The sequence below is a fragment of the Sebastes umbrosus genome, chromosome 23, assembly GCF_015220745.1.
Source record: "Sebastes umbrosus isolate fSebUmb1 chromosome 23, fSebUmb1.pri, whole genome shotgun sequence".
Lineage (NCBI taxonomy): Eukaryota > Metazoa > Chordata > Actinopteri > Perciformes > Sebastidae > Sebastes > Sebastes umbrosus.
In genome coordinates this window covers 6,397,621-6,421,015 of record NC_051291.1, presented here as the reverse complement: position 1 = coordinate 6,421,015, position 23,395 = coordinate 6,397,621, and the positions used below count along the sequence as shown (strand labels likewise).

At 36.9% G+C, this 23,395-nt stretch overlaps 3 protein-coding genes across 8 annotated transcripts; 1 reads left to right on the top strand and 2 right to left on the bottom strand.

The window, feature by feature from the left end:
- Window positions 1–353: 353 nt before the first annotated feature.
- On the bottom strand, window positions 354–5,926 carry LOC119483187. Of its 5 annotated transcripts, XM_037761300.1 has the most exons (7): window positions 5,602–5,924; window positions 3,368–3,530; window positions 2,266–2,367; window positions 2,060–2,185; window positions 1,061–1,104; window positions 928–969; window positions 354–756 (listed from the first exon to the last, which is right to left on the bottom strand). In XM_037761300.1, exons 1-6 carry the CDS (start codon window positions 5,766–5,768, stop codon window positions 963–965), a joined length of 609 nt encoding a protein of 202 aa, XP_037617228.1. In that variant the 5' UTR covers window positions 5,769–5,924; the 3' UTR covers window positions 354–756; window positions 928–962. The 5 variants fall into 5 exon arrangements, 4 of the variants coding, with proteins under 4 accessions (XP_037617228.1, XP_037617226.1, XP_037617225.1 ...); XM_037761298.1 differs by lacking the exon at window positions 1,061–1,104 and having other exon boundaries at window positions 3,368–3,527; window positions 5,602–5,915; XM_037761297.1 differs by lacking the exon at window positions 1,061–1,104 and having other exon boundaries at window positions 5,602–5,911.
- A 580-nt stretch (window positions 5,927–6,506) lies between these two features.
- On the top strand, window positions 6,507–16,412 carry LOC119483129 (bestrophin-3-like). Of its 2 annotated transcripts, XM_037761205.1 has the most exons (14): window positions 6,508–7,206; window positions 7,294–7,456; window positions 8,601–8,695; window positions 9,470–9,557; window positions 9,784–9,929; window positions 11,317–11,471; window positions 12,763–12,840; window positions 13,016–13,168; window positions 13,338–13,418; window positions 13,610–13,761; window positions 13,927–14,020; window positions 14,264–14,382; window positions 14,697–14,954; window positions 15,121–16,412. In XM_037761205.1, exons 2-14 carry the CDS (start codon window positions 7,305–7,307, stop codon window positions 15,491–15,493), a joined length of 1,944 nt encoding a protein of 647 aa, XP_037617133.1. In that variant the 5' UTR covers window positions 6,508–7,206; window positions 7,294–7,304; the 3' UTR covers window positions 15,494–16,412. The 2 variants fall into 2 exon arrangements, with proteins under 2 accessions (XP_037617134.1, XP_037617133.1); XM_037761206.1 differs by having other exon boundaries at window positions 6,507–7,456.
- A 629-nt stretch (window positions 16,413–17,041) lies between these two features.
- nots (nothepsin) lies at window positions 17,042–22,863 on the bottom strand. Its single transcript, XM_037761207.1, has 9 exons — window positions 22,724–22,863; window positions 21,582–21,762; window positions 20,528–20,645; window positions 20,176–20,294; window positions 18,899–19,098; window positions 18,220–18,345; window positions 17,986–18,130; window positions 17,787–17,885; window positions 17,042–17,277 (listed from the first exon to the last, which is right to left on the bottom strand). The coding sequence occupies exons 1-9, from the start codon at window positions 22,780–22,782 to the stop codon at window positions 17,101–17,103; spliced, it is 1,224 nt and encodes a 407-aa protein (XP_037617135.1). The 5' UTR covers window positions 22,783–22,863; the 3' UTR covers window positions 17,042–17,100.
- Window positions 22,864–23,395: the final 532 nt, after the last annotated feature.

Below are 23,395 nucleotides of genomic sequence, written 5' to 3'. Positions count from 1 at the left end.
GGAAACACTACCGTTTTTGTCCAAACACAAAATGAAAGTTCCTTGTAGTAACTTTAAGGTAAACAAATATTGCCAGTTTAGTTTAAATTAATCTTTTTTAAAACTGACTTAAATTATTTTACTTTTTAATTTTGGTCCCAAATTATTTTGTCTATAATTGTATTTATCCTATTTTAGCGCTTTTAATCACATGGTTCTTTTGTGTAATTTTTAATGTTGTTTTATGATTGTTTTACCCTTTATGTGAAGCACCTTGAGATTCATTTTTTTTGTCGTTTATAAGTGTGCTATATAAATTTAATTATTTGTGCTACCACTGTCAGCTGTTTAAATCCATTCACACATAAACCACCTCTGTTTGAGTCCATTTATTTAGAAAAGAAAAGGATATTTTCAAAATGTCTCCTTCCACATAATTTTTTTATACAAATACAATACTAAGTTAACAGATCAGATTCTATTTTAAACAGTATACTGATCATCTGATTGCAGTGAAAATACTACAGATTATTGTGGTTAGAGACTAGTCTGATAACTGTACCACATCTAAATACAGGATGTTTTTACAGTAGTGAAGAGTTTAGTTTGTTATTTATCAGTGTTTCATTCTGATTACTACATCCTGCTCTCTGCTCCGTCTCCAGAAGTGCGTTTGTTTTATGTCTCTTAATGTCCCTTCAGTATCAGGTCCATGTACGCTCCCATCACCAGACTCTCCTTTGAGACACCCAACTTCTCCATCAGATCCTCGGCAACCTTAAAAAAAATACACAAAACAGGTCAAATCAAACTATTTAAGACATGAACGTTGATGTGTTTGTGCAGGGAAATATAAAGTAAACTTTGCTATTTAATAGTGGTTTAACAAGTCATTATTTATCACCATCCGTAAGCAACGCTGCTAATGTTGATAAAGGTCAAACGTACCTTCTGTCCGTCTTCAACGGTCTGCTCTGGACGCATCACCACCTGAACAAACAAACAAACAAACACACAGGTTATTCAGTCGATCAGTTTACGTTTACTGGATCAATTTTGTTCATCACACATTTAATCGCACCTGTTTGTTTTCTGTCTGGACTCCTCTCTGTGCTGTCTGCTCCTCTGGGAAATATCTCTTTCAATACAATATCTTCAAATACCGTCACAACAAAACGTTGTACGGAGTCGGCGTCAGCCACAGCGTTGCGAAGACACAACCGTGGACGCTACGCCCAGCCGCGAAGGTGCGACACAACACAATACCTCCAACAAAGTAGGAAATAAAATCTGATTATATCAGAGTTGTCTGGGCGTCTTTGTGGGTTTAAGATGCTAGTCGTGGTTTTGTAATGTCCCCCATTTATAGTTCACCAGGGACTTGTGTTGACGCCATCTCTCCCAGACAAAATTAGACAATTATGAGATAATTTACTGATAATTATGGGATCATATCCCATAATTATTACATATACTTTCTTATCATAATTAGGAGATCATTTCTCCTAATTGCACGACTCAGATATTACAATTACGATACAAAAAAGGTTTCATAACTACCAGACAAAAATTAACATGACTTTCTTCCTTTGATCATATAATGTGCTTTCATAAAAACGACATTTCAGCTTATTATATAATACACATTATAATATTTAACCCTGTAAGAACACTATATCCTGGAAGGCAACGTCAGCCTCTGAGGGGGAGACATTTTTTATTTTATGTTTTCAATTAATTGTTTAGTCGATAAAAAGTCACAAAATAGTTTTTTTGTCGACCAACCGTCTTAAAATAAAGAATTTAAAATTTATAATAATATAAAATAAATCAAATCAATCAATAAAGCAGCAAAACATCACATTTAAGAGGCTGAAACCAGAAATGTTTGATTTAATTTTTGCTTTACGAAAGACAATAAACTGTTTGTGTGTTCAGGTGTTTGTGTGTTCAGGTGTTCAGGTGTTCGTGTGTGTGTGTGTGTGTGTGTGTGTGTGTGTGTGTGTGTGTGTGTGTGTGTGTGTGTGTGTGTGTGTGTGTGTGTGTGTGTGTGTGTGTGTGTGTGTGTGTGTGTGCTGACCTCCAGCTCCATGTAGTTCCCCAGCCCCTCCACTGTGTCCAGGTGAACTCTGGTCTGACCAATCAGAAACAGCCGTCGCTCCTTCCGCACCTCACCTTTAACCCCAAGAGCGTCTGACAGCACCGCCTGCGCACACACACATAGACAGTTATTAACCTGCATAAATGGCGGTTGTATTGTATATCAAATGTTGTTTAGTGTTTTACCCGGAGACTTGACGGGTCGCTGGTCGGACTGATGGAGTAACGGGACAGTTTGGGTCCATCGGTGTCCGGACGCTCGTAGAAGATCAGCTGACCTGCCTCGTTCTAACAAACAAACAACCAGTGAGTCAGTTTTATACCTGGGAACAAGATATGGTGTATTCAGAGAATATTACTTTGTTCTTGTTTTTTAAAATCTATTATGACTTTGTATTTCTTATGTAATATTAATGTTTATTCTATTTGTAATTTTTATTTACGTTTTTTTATGATTTCGTATCTTATGTAATTTGTATGTTAATTCTATTTACATTTTTATTTATTCATTTGGGGGGGGTATTTATTTTGTATCTTTTGTAATTTTTATTTTAATGTCAATTTAATTTAATTATTTTTTTACTTTTTAATCTTTATTTCTTTTATAGTTAAATTATATTTGCTATTTTTTATTTCATTTATATCTTATATATGCATTGTTATATTTGTTTATTTCTTTGTCTGTTTTCTCATTTTGTATATATAATATTTTTTATCTTTATTATTTAAAACACCTTTTTTTGTTATTTTTATGAATTTATTTTTGCCTTGATTTTTATTTCATATATGTATTATTTTTTGATAATTATTTCATTTGTTTTCTCATTTTATTTAATTTTTTTCTGTATTATTCAAAACACTTTTTTGCTATTGATATTATTTTTTATTAATTCATTTTTATTTTAGCCTTGATTTTTATTTAGTATATGTATTATTTTTTATTACTTTTTTGATATTGATATTTATTAATGAATTTGTTTTTATTTATTTATTTTTTGCTTAATGTATATTTTATATATGCATTTTTTTGTTACATTTTTGTTGTTTGTCTTCTCATTTTATTTATTTGTTTTCACAATTATATTTCTAGTAAGCGTTGCTCTAGAGTATTTTTGTATATTATTTTTTTAATAACGTTTGTTCTGATATTGATTATCTAATGAACCTGATGAAACAAAATGTGACGCTATTATCGATAGTTAATAAAATATCATTGATTGTATATGTTTATCTATATATCTGTATATATAGACAGTTTATTTTTATCTATATAACTGTATATATGTACCATGAAGTCTCGCAGCTTCAGTCGTCCTTGGCGGCAGTTGAAGAAGGTGTCGTGCTGTCCGATGATCGTTCCCTCTGATTGGCTGAGCTTGGCGGCCTTCTCGGCGAACAGCGTTGGGTCACTCACTTTGGCTTTGATTTCCACGTTGGACGGCATGACTCTACTGAGCAAGTGCAGAACAGAGAGAGAACAGGTAGTCAGACAGGTGTTTAAACGTTTATTCAATTAAACTTTGTGAACATCAACAGGCCTGGAGGCTGTAATCAATCAATCTACCAATCAATCAGTCTATCTATCTTTTTATTGGTATATCTGCTTACAAAAAGTAAAATGAGACAATATAAATAAATTAATTAAAGGTCCGGAAAAATTAGGATTTGAAAGATTAAAGGTTAAATAAACATTTATTTACTTTATCAACTGATGGAAGATTACATAAAAGGGGATAAAAGAAAAACTTGGTGATAAAATAAATAATATATTTACTCTTTTTCCTTTCCCTTTTTTTCTTAAATTCATGATACACTGTATGGTGTTCTGCTAGGAGTGGTGATTTGATTTGATATCTTTAACCTATAATTGCTTGACGATGTAATCTGCAGATATTTCTGCATGCAAAAATGTTGTAGTATTATTCTCATAATACTACAAAAAATGTCCTCTTAAACTTATGACTTTCTTATCATAATATTACGACTTTTTTTCTCGTAAAGTTATGACTTTATTCTTATAATTTACGACTTTTTTCATGTAAACTTATGACTATTCTCACAATAACTTTTTTTCTCGTAAACTTCTAACTTTATTCTTATAATATTATGACTTTTTTCTCATAAACTTATGACTTTATTCTCAATATTATGACTTTTTTCTCATAAACTTATGACTTTATTCTCAATATTATGACTTTTTCTCATAAACTTATGAATTTATCTCATAATATTATGACTTTTTTTCTCATAAACTGATGACTTTATTCTCATAATATTATGACTTTTTTTCTCATACACTGATGACTTTATTCTCATAATATTATGACTTTTTCCCTCATAAACTTATGACTTTATTCTCATATTACAACTTTTTTCATGTAAAGTTATGACTTTATTCTTGTTATATTACGACTTTATTTCACGTAAAATTATGACTTTATTCTTATAATTACGACTTTTTTTCATGTAATCTTATGACTCTATTCTCATAATAACTTTTTTTCTCGTAAACTTATGACTTTATTCTCATAATATTATAACTTTTTTCTCATAAACTTATGACTTTATTCTCATAATATTATGACTTTTTTTCTCATAAACTTATGACTTTATTCTCATAATGACTTTTTTCTCATAAACTTATGATTTTATTCTCATAATATTATGACTTTTTTCTCATAAACTTGTGACTTTGTTCTCATAATATTATGACTTTTTTTCTCATAAACTTATGACTTTATTCTCATATGACTTTTTTCTCATAAACGTATGACTTTATTCTCATAATATTATGACTTTTTTCTCATAATATGACTTTTTTCTCATAAACGTATGACTTTATTCTCATAATATTATGACTTTTTTCTCATAATATGACTTTTTTCTCATAAACTTATGACTTTATTCTCATATTACAACTTTTTTCATGTAAAATTATGACTTTATTCTCATATTACAAAATATTTTCTCTTAAACCAATGTCTTTATTCTCATAATATTATGACTTTATTCTCATAATATTACAACATTTTTTCTCTTAAACCAATGTCTTTATTATCATAATATTATGACTTTATTCTCATAATATTACAAAAAAAATTCTCTTAAACCTTTGACTTTATTATCATAATATTAAGACTTTTTTTCATGTAAACTTATGACTTTATTCTTGAAATCTCAGATTTATTTATTTTTCCTCAATGTGGCCCTAATACTCTATACATTAGACATACAACAGTGATAAATAAAAATGAAAATGTAAACAAAAAACAGTTATTAATTTCCATGTGTATAAATCCACATGGAGCCACTGGAGAGGAGCTGAAGAGCCCGGATGTTGCTGACCCCTGGGTTATACTATTGGTTAGCATCAATCACATCCACTCCTCTATGCTAACGTTAGCAAGCCTCTTAGCCACCTAGCAGCTAACTCCAACGGCCAAACTGCGTATTAAACATGGCGGGCAGTTAACTGACAGCAACTAACGTTATACAAACTAACCATGTAAGAAGTTGTTTTACCTGGACTCGGTGTGTCTCTGCTGCTGCTGTGTGTCTCGTGTGTTGATTTTACCGCGAAAAACTACCTCCGGGGCGGAGCATCGGCGGCGGATGACTACTGCTACTACTCGCCGGGAGAAGACACCAAACTGCCCGCAGAGCAGCGCTGAGTGACGGGGGAACCACATTCATACAGAGGGTGTCCTACGGTCCTACCATAGACGATCTATGTCTGCGTAGATAACATACACTAAGCGGAAACGAAGACGTCTCCCTCCGCTGCACTATAAGGGTGTGGGTCCTCCTGACCTAATAGATGGTTTACCTCCATTCTTTCAGAGACGATCTACGTCTGCGCATGTGACACACAGCAAAGGGGAAACGAAGACGTCACACTGTTTAATTTCTACTGCACTAAAAAGTAACAGCCGCCAACATGGCTGACTTTTAAAGGAATACTCCATCTAAAATCTATCTTTTTGAGCATCATATGTAGATATATATCCATATATATACACATATATATATACATATATGCATATATATACATATATATATATATACATATATATACATATATATACACATATATACACACATATATATACATACATATATATACATATATATATACATATATATACATATATTATATATATATACATATATAATATATGTTTTACATGACATTGTTGAGTAAGTACATAAATAAATAAATACAAACATAAAAACATAAAAAAAAATTTAAAATAAATTTAAAAAATGCAAAATAAATACATGAAAAAAAACAAATGCAAAAATAAATAAATTCATTCAAAATTAATAACAATAAATACATACAAATTAAAAATAAAAAAATAAACAGAAGACTAAATAAATAAGGGAATTAATACAAAGCTAAATAAATAAAGAAGCAAATTAAAACAGAAATATCAATTTATGTCAAATTTGATCAATTAATTATTGTCTACATTGATTTGTAATATTATTTTTGCTACCTTTAATGACATATGTTTACGTATTTATTGAGTCATTTATTTATTTATTCATTTATTTTTGTCAGGTTCCATCCTCCATAGACTATTCCTTTAAAGCCTTTGAGCTGCGGTTCTTCTAGTGGCCACTAGATGCTGCTCAACCAAACTTTAACTCTATTGAAGTGAATGGAAAAACCTCTAACTTCTCTTTAAAAATACAAAGTCATCACATTTCTACTTGATTTTATTAATGGAGAATCTTTATACCTGTGTTTTTATTAATCATGTTTCCGTGTCTGTGATTGGTTAGTTTACTGGTATGACATAATGCTGTTGCTGACGGCGTTTCTGTTTATACATGTTTACCTCCACCGCTATCGATGCCAACACAGACACACACACTAAAACATGACTACATTTAGCTCGTCGGCTCATCAATAAACCTCTGGACCTGTGTGTGTGTGTTGGCATTACTGGGCAACTGGACAACATCATGGTGGGAGAAAGAGAGTGAGAGAGCATCAGAGAGACAGAGAGAGAGAGATGGAGGGGGGAGGCAGTGGTTGGTTGGCATTTGGCAAAAACAAATGAGGAAAGAAGACGCCTGATGCAGCGCTGAGGAGACACAAAGGCTTCTGGGAGTTTTTCTGTGAGTAAAAATACAACAATTGTACTTTAGATGTTACAATAGAGTTAATTATCCAGGCTGTAGACTGTCTGTCTGTCTGTGTGTCAGGTGGTCTCAGGATGACTGTCACATATTCCAGTAAAGTCGCCAACGCCACCTTCTTCAGTTTCCACCGGCTGCTGCTGCGTTGGAGGGGAAGCATCTACAAGCTGCTGTACAGAGAGTTCATCCTGTTCGTCCTGCTCTACACCGGCCTCAGCATCGTATACAGGTGTGAGTGCACTATTAGTCACTGCATGTCTCCTTTAAATTACTTTAGTCTGGTGAAATTCTACATTTTTATAATAGTCATCAAATGTGCAGAGGGTGTAGGTCTTCCTAAAACAATTATTATTATAGTCTTTATTCATTATTCTTTATTCATTTATTATTATTTATAGTCTTATTGTTTGTTTGATGTTGTTTGATACTCCATGTAACATCCACACATCATCAAAGTTAATTATAACATTTTGGTCGCCTAAAAATGTCTTATTCAGCGTTCGGTTGTACTTAGCTTCGCCCTCGTGTCACTTCTGGTTGCAAAAACCAATATGGCGACAGGCAGAAATCAAGATGGCGACGGCTAAAAACCAAAATGTCAATGATTAGAAACCAAGATGGTGACGGACAAAAACCAAGATGTCAACAACTAGAAACCAAGATGGCGACGGACAAACACCAAGATGGCGACGGACAAAACCTACGATGTAAACGACTAGAAACCAAGATGGCGACGGACAAAAACCAAGATGACGATGGCCAAAAACCGAGATGGTGACGGCTAGAAACCAAGATGGCGACTGACAAAAACCAAGATGGCGACAGCCAAAAACCAAGATGTCAACAACTAGAAACCAAGATGGCAACGGCCAAAAACCAAGATGGCAACGGACAAAAAACATGATGGTGACGGCTAGAAACCAAGATGGCGACTGACAAAAACCAAGATGGCGACGGCTAAAAACATGATGGTGATGGCTAGAAACCAAGATGGCGACGGCTAAAAACCAAGATGTCAACGACTAGAAACCAAGATGGCCACGGACAAAAACCAAGATGGCGTCGTCAAAAACCATGAAGGCAACGGCCAAAAACCAAGATGGCGACGGCCAAAATGCCAAACTGAAGGCTTCTTATAGACAGTCTATGAGTCTGAACTGCCACCATATCCTGAGTGAACCATGGATTAGGCATCAGAAATAAAAAAAAAAACTCAGAAAAACCTTAAAACCTTGTGGAGTATAAAGTACAATATCTCCTTCTGAGATGTAGTGAAATAGACGTAGAAAGTATCATAAATTATATACCTCAAATTTGTACTAAAGTACTTCACTTGGGAGTAACTGTCCTACGGTGTCCTCTGTGTGCTGCAGGCTCATCCTCTCCGACCAACAGAAGAGACTGTTTGAGAAACTCTCCATGTACTGTGATAAATACGCCGAGCAGATCCCCGTCACATTCGTTCTGGGTACGTCTCACTCTTTGCTGTTTACTGACTGGAGCTCTGCTCTCACTGGTGTAAATAAATACATTTCAGAGACCCATTGGAATACATTCATATTGGGTATTTCTGTAGTAGCACCATTTACATCCAGAATTCCTGTCGAATAGCAGGAATTAATGTCCTCCTTTTATTCCCTAAACCACGATCTTTCCATGACCAAACCAAAAAACATCTATAAACACTACTTCAAGACCAAAGGTTGAGAGTAAATATGTACATTTACTAACTACAATTTTGATATACTTGTACTTTACTTGAGTATTTCCATTTACTGCTATTTTCTACATCTCAGAGAGTAATACTGGACAGACAGATAGGCAGACAGACAGACGGGGGGTTGGGTTGCCTCATTAGCAGCCTGCTAATGGACACAGATCATTAAAGAGCAGCTGGGCTAAAAGCAGGACGACGTATCTGAACTGATCTCCATCCGGATCCACACAGAACATAGTCTCTACAGTACATGGTGAACAGAGAACATGTACTATAGTATCTATACGGTGCTGTGTGTATTCACAAAAACTAGATAAACAGGCGTATTATTATTAAAGTTGCTTGTCCGTAATAAGTAAATTAATTTGGCTGCTCAACACAAACACATGCTAAACAGAGACAACACACTACACATGTTAACACAGACTAAATTCACACGTAACAAATGCTATAAACGTGCTAAACACACCCATCAAGTTTTATTATTAATATGAATGAATATGAATTCCTGTGTTTGTGTTGTAGGTTTTTATGTGACTCTGGTGGTGAATCGTTGGTGGAATCAGTTTGTTAACCTGCCCTGGCCGGACCGACTCATGTTCCTCATCTCCAGGTACATTCACACTACTCATTAACTGTGTTAGTGATTTATTTCAGTTATTGCTATTCGGTGTTATTGATTATGCCAGTGTGGCTTGTTGAAAGGCTTGTAATGGGTTTGGTGGATGGGACCTTTCTTAATTAGGGTATTTTCCATGTTGTTTTTACCGGCGTTGACCTGAAACCCGAAACTCCTGTGTAGATACACTGTGTGATTTACGTCATGATGTTTCCTCCAGCTGTGTTCAGGGTAAAGATGAATATGGCCGCCTGCTGCGCCGGACGCTCGTGCGTTACGTTAACCTGACGTCGCTGCTCATCTTACGCTCCGTCAGCACCGCCGTCTGCAAACGCTTCCCCACCATAGACCACGTGGTTGAGGCAGGTGAGAGTCTCTGGGGGTGGGAACAGTTTTGTACGGAAGCGTAATGCATTCAGTTGAGAATATTAATATAGATTGAATATTTGCCCTGTTTTCCTGAATTAACGAAATCAAAATCCTGTGAGAAGCTCTCACCTTGCCTTTAAAGTCCATTTTAATTAAATATATAAATATGGCAATAAAATAAATAAATACATAAATGTGTCTATGAAATAAATAAATAAATAAATATGGCAGTAAAATAAATAAATAAATATGGCAGTAAAATTAATCCCCTGAAATAAATACAAATATTCAAAACATCCTTTTATAATTAACTTATTTATTTATTTATCGAACTATATTGACTCATTTATATGTTTATATTTATTTATATATTTATTGCCTAATTTATTTATTTCAGGATTTATTTCATAGGCATATTTATTTATTTATTTATTTATTTATGTATTTACTTATTTATTTAAAATTCACTTAAATGGCAAGGTCAGAGCTTCTGGCAGGATCTCATTAATTCAGAATAAAAAAATACTTTTTTTCCCATGAAAATGTTATAATAATCTTGTTAATTCAGAAAAACAGGACAAATATTTATTTTTATACAATTATTTATTTCAGGATTTATTTCATAAGCATATTTATTTATTTATTTATTTATCTAAAATGGACTTGAATGTTATTTTCACAGGATTTTGAACAGCATACAGTACTCATATATTTCTGTTTTGTGTGTAACTGAACTGTTCGTGCTGTGTCAGTGTGTCTAAATCACAGACTGTATATAAGAAGTGGATGTACTCACCGTGACGTCACCCATTGGTTTGTGGACTACGGTTTCGGAACCTCGAGTTTGTTTTTGTCCGTCGCCATCTTGGTTTTTTGGAAGTCATTTTCTCATAGACTTCTATACAACCAGAGGAGTCGCCCCCTGCTGGATATTAGATTGAATGCAGGTTTAAGGCACTTCAGCATTGGCTTCACTTCTCATACCCGGATGTTGCCCACTTGTCTAAACTGAAATGATAAAAGTCAGTTGGAGTTCAGCTCCTTCCCGGCTGTTCCTCTTCCTTCCTGTAAGCGTCTGATCCAACCCTAGGGATTTGCTCGTTATCGGCCAATTAGAGCAGGACTCTGAGAGCTGCAGGAGGACAGAGCTGATCGTGATGAACTTGTTTTTAAAGACTGCAAAACAATATAATCCAGATGTCTGTAGGATTTCCATAAAGTCGATGTGATAAAAGTGAAATGGCAAAAAAAATAATTGGAAAGAAATATTTGGAAATTTTAGCACATGGGGAAATAAATAAGGAGTGAAATGCAAAGGGAAGAATCGTGCAAAATGTAAATACACATCTGGAGACAGTTACTGGTTTTGTCCTCCCACCTGCAGGTTTCATGACTCCAGAGGAGAGGAAGGTGTTTGAGAACATCCGCTCTCCTCACCTGAAGTACTGGATTCCCGTCGTCTGGTTCTCCAATTTGGCGTCTAAAGCTCGACAGGAAGGACGCATCCAGGACAGCATCGACCTGCAAAACATCCTCAATGTGACACTTAACATTTTATATTCTGTGTTAGAAAATACTGCATTTATTTATACTTCAGTTATGTATTTATTTTTACTTATTTATATTAATACGTTTGGGAAATAAATAAGGGACGACATGCAAAGGGGAAATCATGCATAAATGCATAAATACATTAATAAATAAATACATTTAAAAATAAATATGAAATAAATTAAAAATAAATGCATAAATAAATGAATGAAAAATAAATACAAAATAGATAAAAACTAATTGCAAAAATACATTAATTAATTTGAAATTTAATAAAAGTAAATACATAAATAAATAAAAAGTATTTTATTTATTTATTTATTTATTCCAGCATGATTTTCTCCTAGCATTTTACCCCTTATTTATTTCCCCAAACTTATTTATAGAAATAAGTAAAAAATAAATAAATAAATCAAGTATAAATAAATACAAAATAAATGCAAAAATAAATAAATACATTTAAAAAATAATAAAAATAAATACTGAAATAAATAAAAGGGAAAATTAAACAGAAGAGTAAATAAATACGGGAATTAATCCAAAGATAAATAAATAAAGATGCAAATTAAAACATAAATATTAATTTACATCACATTTTATTAATTAATTAATGGCTACGTTTATTTCTAATATTATTTTTTACCATATTGAATGACATATTTATTCATTCATCGAGTCATTTATTTATTCATTTATTTTGGCAAATTCCATCGTCCATGCTGTTTCACTGTGACTTTAAGGGCAGTTTTTTCTTTACTTCAGTAAAAGTACTAATACCACACTGTGAAAATACTCCACTAAAATTCCACTAAAAGTCCTGCATTCAAAACCTTACTTAAGTAAAAGTATGTAACTATTATCATCAAAATATACTAAATGAAAAAGTATTGATCGTGCAGCAAAATGATGTTTCTAGATTACTGCTCCATTAATGCTTAAGTGCAGTATTTGAGTAAATGTACTTAGTTACTTTCCGGCTGTAGGGCCATAACTGGGCTGACTATAGAGGTACTTTGGGCCTCAAATGTCCCAAAAATGAATCAGTAGAGTGTAGAGTAAGTGTCTCATTAGATTACAAATATATCCTGTCAAAGAGAAAATGGCACTTAAGCAGCCACACACATTTAATGCCACTTGGGACTGTAAATCCCTTTTAGTGTGTAACAACATAAACTAGACATGGAGGTAAAGTGACACCCAGCTTTACTCCAAGAACAGTGAGTGGGTGGGAACATTTGGGTTTAACTGGCATCCCTGTTGAATGTGTGTCTGTCTTCAGGAGATGAATCTGTTCAGGACTTGGTGTGCGACTCTTTTCGGCTACGACTGGGTCGGCATCCCGCTGGTTTACACACAGGTCTCTCTCGCTCTCTATTATCTGCCACCATAACATGTTTAAAACGGATGCAGCTAATCTAATCTCATCATCTTCCATCATTACTGTAACTGAATCAGTGATTCTCCCACTCAGAGAGGGAGGGATGCACAGTGAAGCCTCTAAAATCTCTCTCTCTCTCTCTCTCTCTCTTCAGGTCGTCACTCTCGCCGTCTACACCTTTTTCTTCGCTTGTCTTATTGGTCGTCAGTTCCTCGACCCCAAACAGGGCTACCAAGGTCACGACCTCGACATCTACGTCCCCGTCTTCACCCTGCTGCAGTTCTTCTTCTACTCCGGCTGGCTGAAGGTAAAGATCACTTTCCCTTACAGGACAAAGCCGGCGATATTTTAATATTTTTTAATGTCAACAAATCCCACGAAAAATCAACGCTGTGGCCACAAGCCCATTGGTTCCTACTGAAGACGTAAATCTTTAAAAAATACCGCTCTGAACTCCAAATGTGATTTGTCGTCAGGTAGCGGAGCAGCTGATCAACCCGTTCGGAGAGGACGATGACGACTTTGAAGCTAACTGGATCATCGACAGGAACCTTCAGGTCAGCGGCCAATCACAGCGCTCAGACACTCTGGAAGCAGAGAACATGATGTTATGTGACACATATTGTTGTTTGCTATATCACAGCAATACACTGTTAATTAAGATGATTGTCTTCTTTATGTACCGTATGCTCTGGCCTCCAGCAGCAGATATTAGCTACTTTACTAAGGCATGCACCTGTCCCTCCAGGTGTCTCTGCTGGCTGTAGATGAGATGCACATGAACCTGCCTCACATGACCAAGGACATGTACTGGAACGACTGCGAGGCGCGCCCGCCGTACACGCTGGCTGCTGCCGACTACTGCATCCCGTCATTCCTCGGCTCCACCACTGACATGGGGTCAACACACACACACACACACACTTATACAGTATATACATATTACACATTTCAGCTGAGCAAGCTGATTGGTTGAAACCAATTCTGTAACCCTCTTTGGTTGTTATGGCAACTGTTATGCAGGGAGCTAGTTCGCATCAAACTTTCTTCCAATGTGTCTTCCAGACTCTCTGACATCCTGCAGTTTGATGAGGCTGACGTCGTTAGCTACAGTCGTCCACGGCAACAGGACTCTGTTTTGACAGGGCGCCAAGAGTCGGTAATACAGCATTTTTATAACTTCTGTTTTTAGCCACGTGTGATTGTTTGTCAGTCTGTAAACAGGTTATCGCACAAACTGCATGACCGATATCAGTGAAACATAATGGGAAATGTCATTAGCCAAGGAAGGCAGGAATACTTTTTGGTGTGGTTAGCGCCACTTTATACTCCATTTAAACAGCCTTCCATGTTTACAGAGTATTTAACCTTTTTCTACCATCATATCTTTTGGTGTTTTCAGGTTATGGGTCGAGTCCGCCGGCTGCTGAGCGTTCAGGATCCTCCTGAACTCCAACCTCTTCGACCCATCTTTAAACGACACAGCAGTGACGCAACAGGAAGCTTCTTCCCAGACTTCAGGTTCAGTATTGCTCCATTTCAACGTATCTTCATACAAGGGTTCCTTCATACAAGGGTTCGTATAATATCGTATGAAATGTTACCTACGAATGTCCAGCAACACGCTTGTTACATGCATACAGTCTTACGTAGATTACATACGAATTTAATGCAGTGCATTACTTGCTACAACCGCTTGTCCACTTATAGCACGAATGGTGCCCATATTGGCTGATTTCAATTACAGCTAGCGTGTTATTGGGCAGCAAGGTGGCTCAGTGGTTAGCACTGTGTCTGATTATATTAACAGTTGGTCCATTTTATCGTCCATCCAGGGTCAATTCACGTCCAGACGATATGGGTCTACCCTCCCCTGCCAAGGACACCCTGTCCACCTTAAGGGAGGTCAGCAGCAACCCTCCGTCACCTGAAAGCTCGCCCTGTACTGTTTTCCCCCAACTCGTCGTCAGTCCGCCGTTGACCGGTGACGTCTGTCACAACATGAGTCCTTCTGGCAACGGTGAGGCGGCAAAACCTCAGAACGGACTGGATTCTTCCCCCAGTGAGGAGGCACCGGGCTTGGAAACCCCGAGGTAATTCTTCTGACTTTCCACTCTTTGTTTGTCCAACTCTGTCCTTACTGAAACCATGATGATGCTGTTTTGAGATAATGGGATTATGAAAATGACTAGCAACCACATGGTCTTGGCTTTGGTAATATTCTTCTTTCCCTTGTGATCGGACTCTTTGTATTTCCAGGAGGGGTTCCTCGGTCTGTTGTTCCCCTACCCAGCTGGGACCCAAGGAATTCCGCTGGACACATCACCCCCCCATCCGGCCACGAGGGCGCCAGTTCTCCCTCCAGTTCTCCAGGCAGTCATCGAAGGGGTCGGTCCGAAGCTTGCCGAGCCCCAAGGCTCTGGGAAGGCGGAGACGAGGCCTAGCTCGATTTCAATCCCGACGATCACCCGCTCAACCTACCGACACTCTGCAGCTCCCTGATCCTGATAACGATTACGACTTCCAGGGAGTGGCGGGGATGGAGGACGACGATAAAGAAGTAACCGACAACAGTGAAGATATCAGAAACCAGGACTCCCAATCCCAGACTACCACTAACACATTAACATAATACTGCCCAAACAGAGCCAACCTCAGTATTGGCAATGACTTTACCCAACAAAGGAAGCCACAAGAGGAAAGTTGCTTAGAAATCTCCAACCTCTGAAGGGATGTTTTGAAGCCTGGAGTTTGGGTTTACCACTTGTTACCAGCTTAGTCACTGGAGATAAACCATAACCATAAAATGGTACACCAAAGAATGCTAAAGAATCCTAATACTGGTAATCGACTTTTAAGCTCAGAAAATGGACAACTTGACGGGAAGAGCAATCAACAACCACCATGGCTGAGTTTGATGGGCTTAAACACCTGCCATTCAAGAAACGCCTGCCTTAACATTTTCTTAATGGAAGAGAAACTCAACGCACATTAGAAGAAGTGAAATTAGCCACCAACAGCTGAACATGTTGTGGAAAAAAGTTGGGGATTTTCCCACTTGCTTCAATACAGTGAGTGATTTCTTGGATGTCATCTGGTGGCCATTAGAGGAACTGCAGCTGGACACACTTCAGCTTTGGTTCCAAGACTCAACTGTGGTGATTGCTGATTAGGTAAAAGTTCTCAGGATTACTGACTGGACTTTCTAAAATCTTTTCTGGCACAAAATATGTGTTCATGTGATAGCAGTTTGTCTGTTTTTGTTAATGTAACTGAAGTAATGAATTTCTCGTATCTGTTGCTGCTGCTGAATAACCAAAAACTGTACTTTTTAAAAAAAAATACAACCTGACTTATTTGTCAATGGGTCACCAAAAATTAAGAATTGTGTCACCAAGGCCATACTCCACAGTTCAGCCAATTGGGGATGTCACAATACCAGAACTTTAGTATTTGATACCAGTGAAATTCCACGATTCTCGATACCAATTGGATACCACGGTAAAAAACAAAAGTAAAACAGGTCATAATTCCCTCTCTATTATCTATTTTATATTGATGTGAAAACATCTCCTTCAAACAACTGGATTTCGTCAGGTTTTTCACCAAAAACTACATTTTACAATATTACATTTGAACACATAACGATAACATTAGAATTTATCTTCGCCCAATACTCATTTTTATTGAATAGAGCCTGAGCGCATCATAATGTAAATCAATGGTACCTCCTGTTAACATTAGCAGTTAGCTCTCAACACGGATGTGTTGTTCGCAATGTCGCATTATTAGGGAATAAATAGGGTTCGTCTCCTGGACACATCGATAGTGAGTTTACTGCTTCCCAAGCATATTTTCTATCGTCTCCGGGACGACGGGATGCTGTTGGTCTCGAGCCCTGACGGTACCTGCAGAAAAAACGAGTACCATTATGTTTTCAAAATTTTGGCATTGACTTGGTACCAAAGTATTGGTTCTTGTGACATCCCTACAGCCAATTATGGTTGTTTGTGGTTGATGATTTAATTGGAGGATGGGCACTGTTGATGGACCGCTGATTGGCAGATTCTCACAAAAGTTGCAAAATACAGTAGGTCAGAAAATGATGGATAACGTAAGCACAATACTGCTAGCTAAGTGCTATTTGAGTTGGTGCCTTTGCAAGAATAAAAAAATGCTCTTTTTAATTGTACAGTATTTATTGATGATACAGTCGTCAGCTTATTGATAACCGATGGGTTAGAGTTGGGCTGGGTGCTTAGCGGAGGCAAAGCCGACCCGGTCCTGTCCTCTGTCGAAGATGCTGTAGAACTCTGTCAGAAATACATCTCCCAGAATCCACAGGGGGCCTTCTGGGGTCACAATGTCCACGGCCTGGAAACCACTGAAACACAACTCCCTGTCGCCAAACATCTCCTGGGAGATAGAGAGACAAAGAGATGACTTTTGAAGATGACATTTCAGTATCATACTGTATATTTATGCTCACGTTTATTTGTCATGTCAAGCATAAAAAAATATAACTGAATGAATTATCGTTTCTCTCAGGTCCAAGATAAAAAAACTGACAAAACATGACAATGACAAAAAATGTTTAATGTTAGCTGTATTTAGAAGCAAAGTCTTTGATTCAATACATCATCTAATATGTTCTGAGATAGACCCCCATTCATCAGCAGACCCTGAACCAGAGAGGAAAACTTAGCTGTGGTATAGAGGTTGGTTGGGGTGACCTCCTGAGAAACCAAAACGGTCTGTACTTTTGGACCTTTAGTTTCTGCTGAACTCTTAGAGCACCCCAGAAACCCTTTAGAATACCCCCAAACTCCTGGATTCCTACCCTACATGCTAACAGCGTAATCCAAAACAAAGTCTGTCAGCCATTTGGAAGCTAAAGAAGACAAAGCAATGATGGAAAGACAAACCTTCCTGACGTATTGCTCAGCAGTCAGTGTGTACTCCTTTCCTCCCAGGACGAACGTCACATGAGGCAAACTGGACAACCTGGCGCAGTCGATAATGAACTGAAGCACACACACAAAGGTTCAAATGAGATTATATGTTAGCAAACTCTCCAGAAATGTCTAATAAGATTTAGATTATGCAATTAAATTTGGGTTTAACCTCTGCTATGTTTGTGGGCGAGGCTCCAATCAGCTGCTGAAGATTGAGGATGTCACTGGTCGGTCCAGCGATGAGGGAGGTTCCAGTATCGACAATCGCCTGGCAACCATGAGGACAGAACGAACTCACACCCTGCACCGCCACACTGAAACATACACAAAAGATCTGTGCCACCAAAATCAAGAAAAACATTTCGAAAATAAGCACTTGTTAGTACACGATCAAGACTTCAACCTGTCCATCTTAATCTGCCAGTATGCCTTCGCAGTCACAGGGAGCCAGTTGATTGGTCCGCTGTACAACGCCTCGTCTTTACCGCCAAGCAACAGTTCGCCTTCTGGGTAACCGCTACTTGTTTTCCTGCAGGGACAAAATTAACAAACGGCAATTTATTCTTTGTTTATGGACCCCAAACAGTTTCTTATCAAACCACTGAGGCTTCTGAATTCCCAGAGACCCTCTTGACTCCTGTGATATCCTTGAAACCTCCTTGACTTCTCTGGATCCCTTGAGACCAAATGTCTCAAACCGTGTCCCAAGATTCAGCAAGTTATTAATTCAACCAAATATTCTACCAACAAATTCATTAATCAGCGATCCTTGAAGAACCCTGGGACCTAGGATCCTAGATCTCTTTATGTCTTTGGACTCTCCTGAAACACAGGGAAACCTTGGAACTTCCTGGAAATCTTAGACGCTTTCCAAACCTCTCCTGAAACCCCTTGAACACCCAAACTCTGTGGATCCTTGAACTTGACTCCTGGAGGACCTTGGACTCCAGTTTGGAAACCACAAGCAAGTCCTCCTCTCTCCAATGCGCCCCTGAGCAAGGCAACGAACCCCTAAACTGGTTGTAACGGTGAGCTCCTGGTGTGAATGCTTCAAAATAGTCAAACGTGAGTCATGGTCGCACCTGCTGAGGTAGAAGGAGAAGACCGGCTCCTCCACCGTCTCCTGCGCCATCATGTTGTCAAAAACGGGGTTTCCAAGGATCTCTGCCAAGGACGGGTAAGCCATCCCCAGAACGCCGTCGAACTTCGCCATTACAAATGCGGCACCGGGCTCGTAGACGGACTCCCCAAACTCCTGGTTCAGGGCGGTCAGACTGCCGACCTGAAACAGAAGATTACTGATTAGAGAATTTTTTTTAACTTCCTTGTTTTACTGAGCTGTAACACCAAGTCAAATTCCTGTGTCCATCTTCAGCTACATGGGGTCAAAATAAATCTTTAAATCCTTCGCAGCTCGATGGCAAAAGATGTCAACATCCTTTTCCAAAGAAACACTTATTTGTTGGTTTGGTATCTTAATAAATGGGACAAAGAATTGATCTTGTTACAAATTGCAATTTCATATTTGGACATTTTTATATTTCCATGACAGTGAAATCAGTAGTTTTTGTCTGGAAATTTTAGGCACGCAAGTATTTTTGTTCAAAACATATTATTTTTTACATAAATAAAATCATTTTTTTCGACATGTTCGTCCTTTTTGGACAGTCGGTAGTGACGAGGCAGACGGGAAACCGTCAGGTGTGACATGCAACTCAGATCCACGACAAAATCCTTGGACGTTGCGGTTATTCGGCATACTGTACACTGTAACCATTCAGCTACTAAATCTGAAATAAATAACTTTGTTTTCACAGCTGTACTTTATGTCAATAAGGTAGCTTTTATTGGTAATTTTGACATAATCCCAAGCTAATTTATTTTTCATAATTTGTTTATTTATGGTACTACTGAGGGCTCCAAATTATATCTTTACTATTGCATCCAATTCAAGGATGCAAAAGTGACAATTGACTTAGATTCCCTATAGATTCCCTCCCGAAAAGCCCAGTCTGCTCTGATTGGTCAACGGAACCAAACTCTTTGGACACCGCTCAAGCTCCACTCTAACTAGCTTTGTTTGAGGGTCGTGTCTAGAAGGGATCCTGCAATTTGCGAAATCTGATCTGAGATCTGCGAAAACTTGCAAAAACCCTTGCAAGACTCATTGCCCGACGACCTATCCTAACTATTCAAGGTCAATACCTAACCTTAACAATCTCGTGAAAGAGCAACTAAAGTCCAGACTGAAACTGAACCAGGGACACTGCAGATATATGGCATGTGTTTATTGGGCCACCAGGATACCTCAAGTGTTAACACATTTAATGACTTTGTTTTAAGTAGTGTAGAATAAGACCTTCAGTGTGTCTCTGGCCATGACTCCCAGCAGGTGTCCTGATCCGTAGTGAATCCCAAACATCCGACCGTCATGATGGAACGACGAGGATTCAAATGCCCTGAAACGCTTGTGCAATGCTGGGAACACACACACACACACACACACACACACACACACAGTGACCTTGAACTTCTTATCACAGTCAGGAACACACTAAACCGTGCTGCCATGCTGTCCTGACCCACTAACACAACCCTTATAAATAAATACCAATGCAAACACTTGGGTGGGGTTTGTACTATAGGGTATAATGTCTTGTCAGTAGTGTGTAGCGTTGTGTAGTGTAGTGTAGAGCATTGCTGTGTCGTACCACAGGCCTGGCTGACGCAGTAGGTCGACGGCACCCAGAGGTCGGCTGAGCCAGTGTCAAAAATCACAGAGAAGTTCTGCTCCGGAGATCCCAACGTGATTTCACCGTAATACTGAGCCTGAAACAACAGAAACACACAATGTTAGTAAGTCTGTAGCTGTACGGAAACGATACAACACAAACAAAACAACATGGTGTTACTGGGAATAGTTGCTGGTTTAAAGTCTGACTTAATAAAAAATAAAAAGTCTTTGACTTTAAGGCCATCTGGTGGTCGTATTGAGAACCAGATAATCTTGTGTTTTTTTGTGTTTCCACTAAAAGTATTACCACATAATCTAATAATCTAATATATAAAATATTAAAAGAATAACAGAATATTTAATAAACGTAATTTTATGATTGATTTATCTGCAGTGCTGTTTTTAAAATTAGGAATAAGTCACAAATAGTGTCTCCTGAATAGTTTTGTTGCCACCATTATTTAATTGATTTTGTTTGAGTATTTTATTAAATTATATTCATAATACTTATTTATTTGTATATTCTGTTTAATTTCCTTTTTTGGAAACGTGCCTTAAACAGACAGTATGTTCTCTGTATCCATCCTGTGCAGGTGAATTAACCACAGGGATATAAGTAGGTGTTGGTAAACTTGTGAATGAATGTATTTTATTAATTTGTTTATTTTTATTTCTTTATATTTCTTTATTATTACTATTATTATATACATTTTTACATTTGAATTTATAATAACAATAATAATAATTTATTTCATTTTTTTATTTTATAATTTTATTTATTTATTTATATTTCTTTAGTATTACTATTATTATATACATGTTTTTCAATTTAATTTATAATAATAATAATAATAATATCAATAATATTTCTTAATATTATAATTACACATTTAATTTTATTAAAATGTATTAAATCACTTCAAGTTCAAAACTTGGATCTGTGAACATTTTTAAATGAGCAGATGTTGGTTTAGTGCCTTTATTGATCGGGAGCACATCAGTAAAGTTGAGACAGTTAATGTAGTTCTTACGTCCATGAAGTTGTAGATCTTCTCACTGGAGCGTCCAAGCCGCAGTGACGGCGTGCCGGGCGGGAAGCACTGAGCGTAGCGCCGGTTAAACATGTCGGGGCGGTGATCCGTCAGGAACTCCTCCAGACGGCCGGAGGCTCGCAGCTGGGAGCGAATCGAAGGCGCCCGCCTCAGAGGGACCCTGGCAAGGAAACGTTTCAGTATCGGGGGTTAAACTTTTAGTGTCTCATAGGCATATTTCTAATTTTTTAAAGGATTAGTTCAACATTTTGGGAAATAAACTCATTTGCTTCGATGAGTTGGATGAAAAGATAAATACCAGTTAGCATAGCTTAGCATAAAGACTGGAAACGGGTGGAAACAGCTAGCCTGGCTCCGTCCAGCACCTCAAGTTCAATCTACTCATCTAACTCTCTAGAAAATGTATTTCTCAAAATGTCAAACTCTTCTTTTAAACAAGAAAAAACCTGAAAAAATGATATTATAATTAATTATATATACGAAATGTAAAACAACCCGACTGAAACTTGACTCCCGAACTTGATCCGACAATAAAATTAAATTATTGTGGCAATAAAAACATATGTTTTTGGACTGTTAAAGAAAAAGATCATTCGTCTCTGGGTTTTTCTACAACTACGTTACTTTTGACTCTCCATCAGCCTCAATGAACTTTAATTTTAACCATCAGAGTATGTAATACATATAAACAGGTACACAAAATTACATTTTAATCTGCAACATGTCTATTATTTATGGTTTTCATCACTTGTTCTTACAGCAACAATAATACAATAATGTTCATTTTATGCATTTTGCTTTTTTAATTTTTATAATATTTTTGAGACATTTAAATTAATTGTTTTTTACGATTGTACGTAACTTAACATTGAGACCAGACATGAAGAAAAGTGGTGTTTGAACCCATAAAATGCTGCATACATTTTTTATTAAATCACATTATTTGTCATGTCAAAATGGGTAATAACTGTGTATATAGTTATGAAGCATTGCACTGTAAATATAAACATAAATCCAAAATGTCATTGCTTGGACTTAATAGAAACCCTCTTGACTCGACTAATGTAAAGACAGTTACAGTATTAATACACTGATATTAATGAAGGTGTATTTTTTCCTACCGGACCAGCGCCGAGCTCGACCAGGTCCAAACCAGCAGCACCAACAGCAGCCTCAACATGCCTCTCTGAGTCTGTAGGACTTGAGGTTGGTAGACGATCAGGAGGTTTTATCAGAGTTCTCTGCTGCTCTGATTGGATCTGCTGCTCTGCTGATAAACAACACAGCATGAGGTATCTGAAACCTGATATATCAATAATTATCTAATAAAATACTGTAAAAGTAAGCAGCTATCAGACAATATTAAAATAAACCTTAAGTCAGTAAAGGTGTATTTACCTGCATTTTTTTCTGGACCTTTCATCCACTGAGGAAGGCTATGAGATGCAGTTGAAAGCTCCGGGAAAAGCTAGTAGAGGAAAAAATTAAATATTCTCTGAGATTAAAGTGGTAAATTTATTTATATTTATGTTTTTTTTCGTTCATTTTTTATTTTACATCAAATAGTTTTTTCTCGAATATTTGTTTAATTTTTTTCTCGTAAATTTAATATCCAAGTTTTTTCTTGTAAATATACGACTTTAATCTCGGATATTGTTTTTTTTTCTCAGAATATTACCCCCCTCCCCTGGCTTCGTAATTTACTTTTATTTTTTTTGTTACCTACAATGGCCCCGATACACATTCACTTTATGCCATTTTATATGAGTGTCTGAATTAACATAAAGTACAAA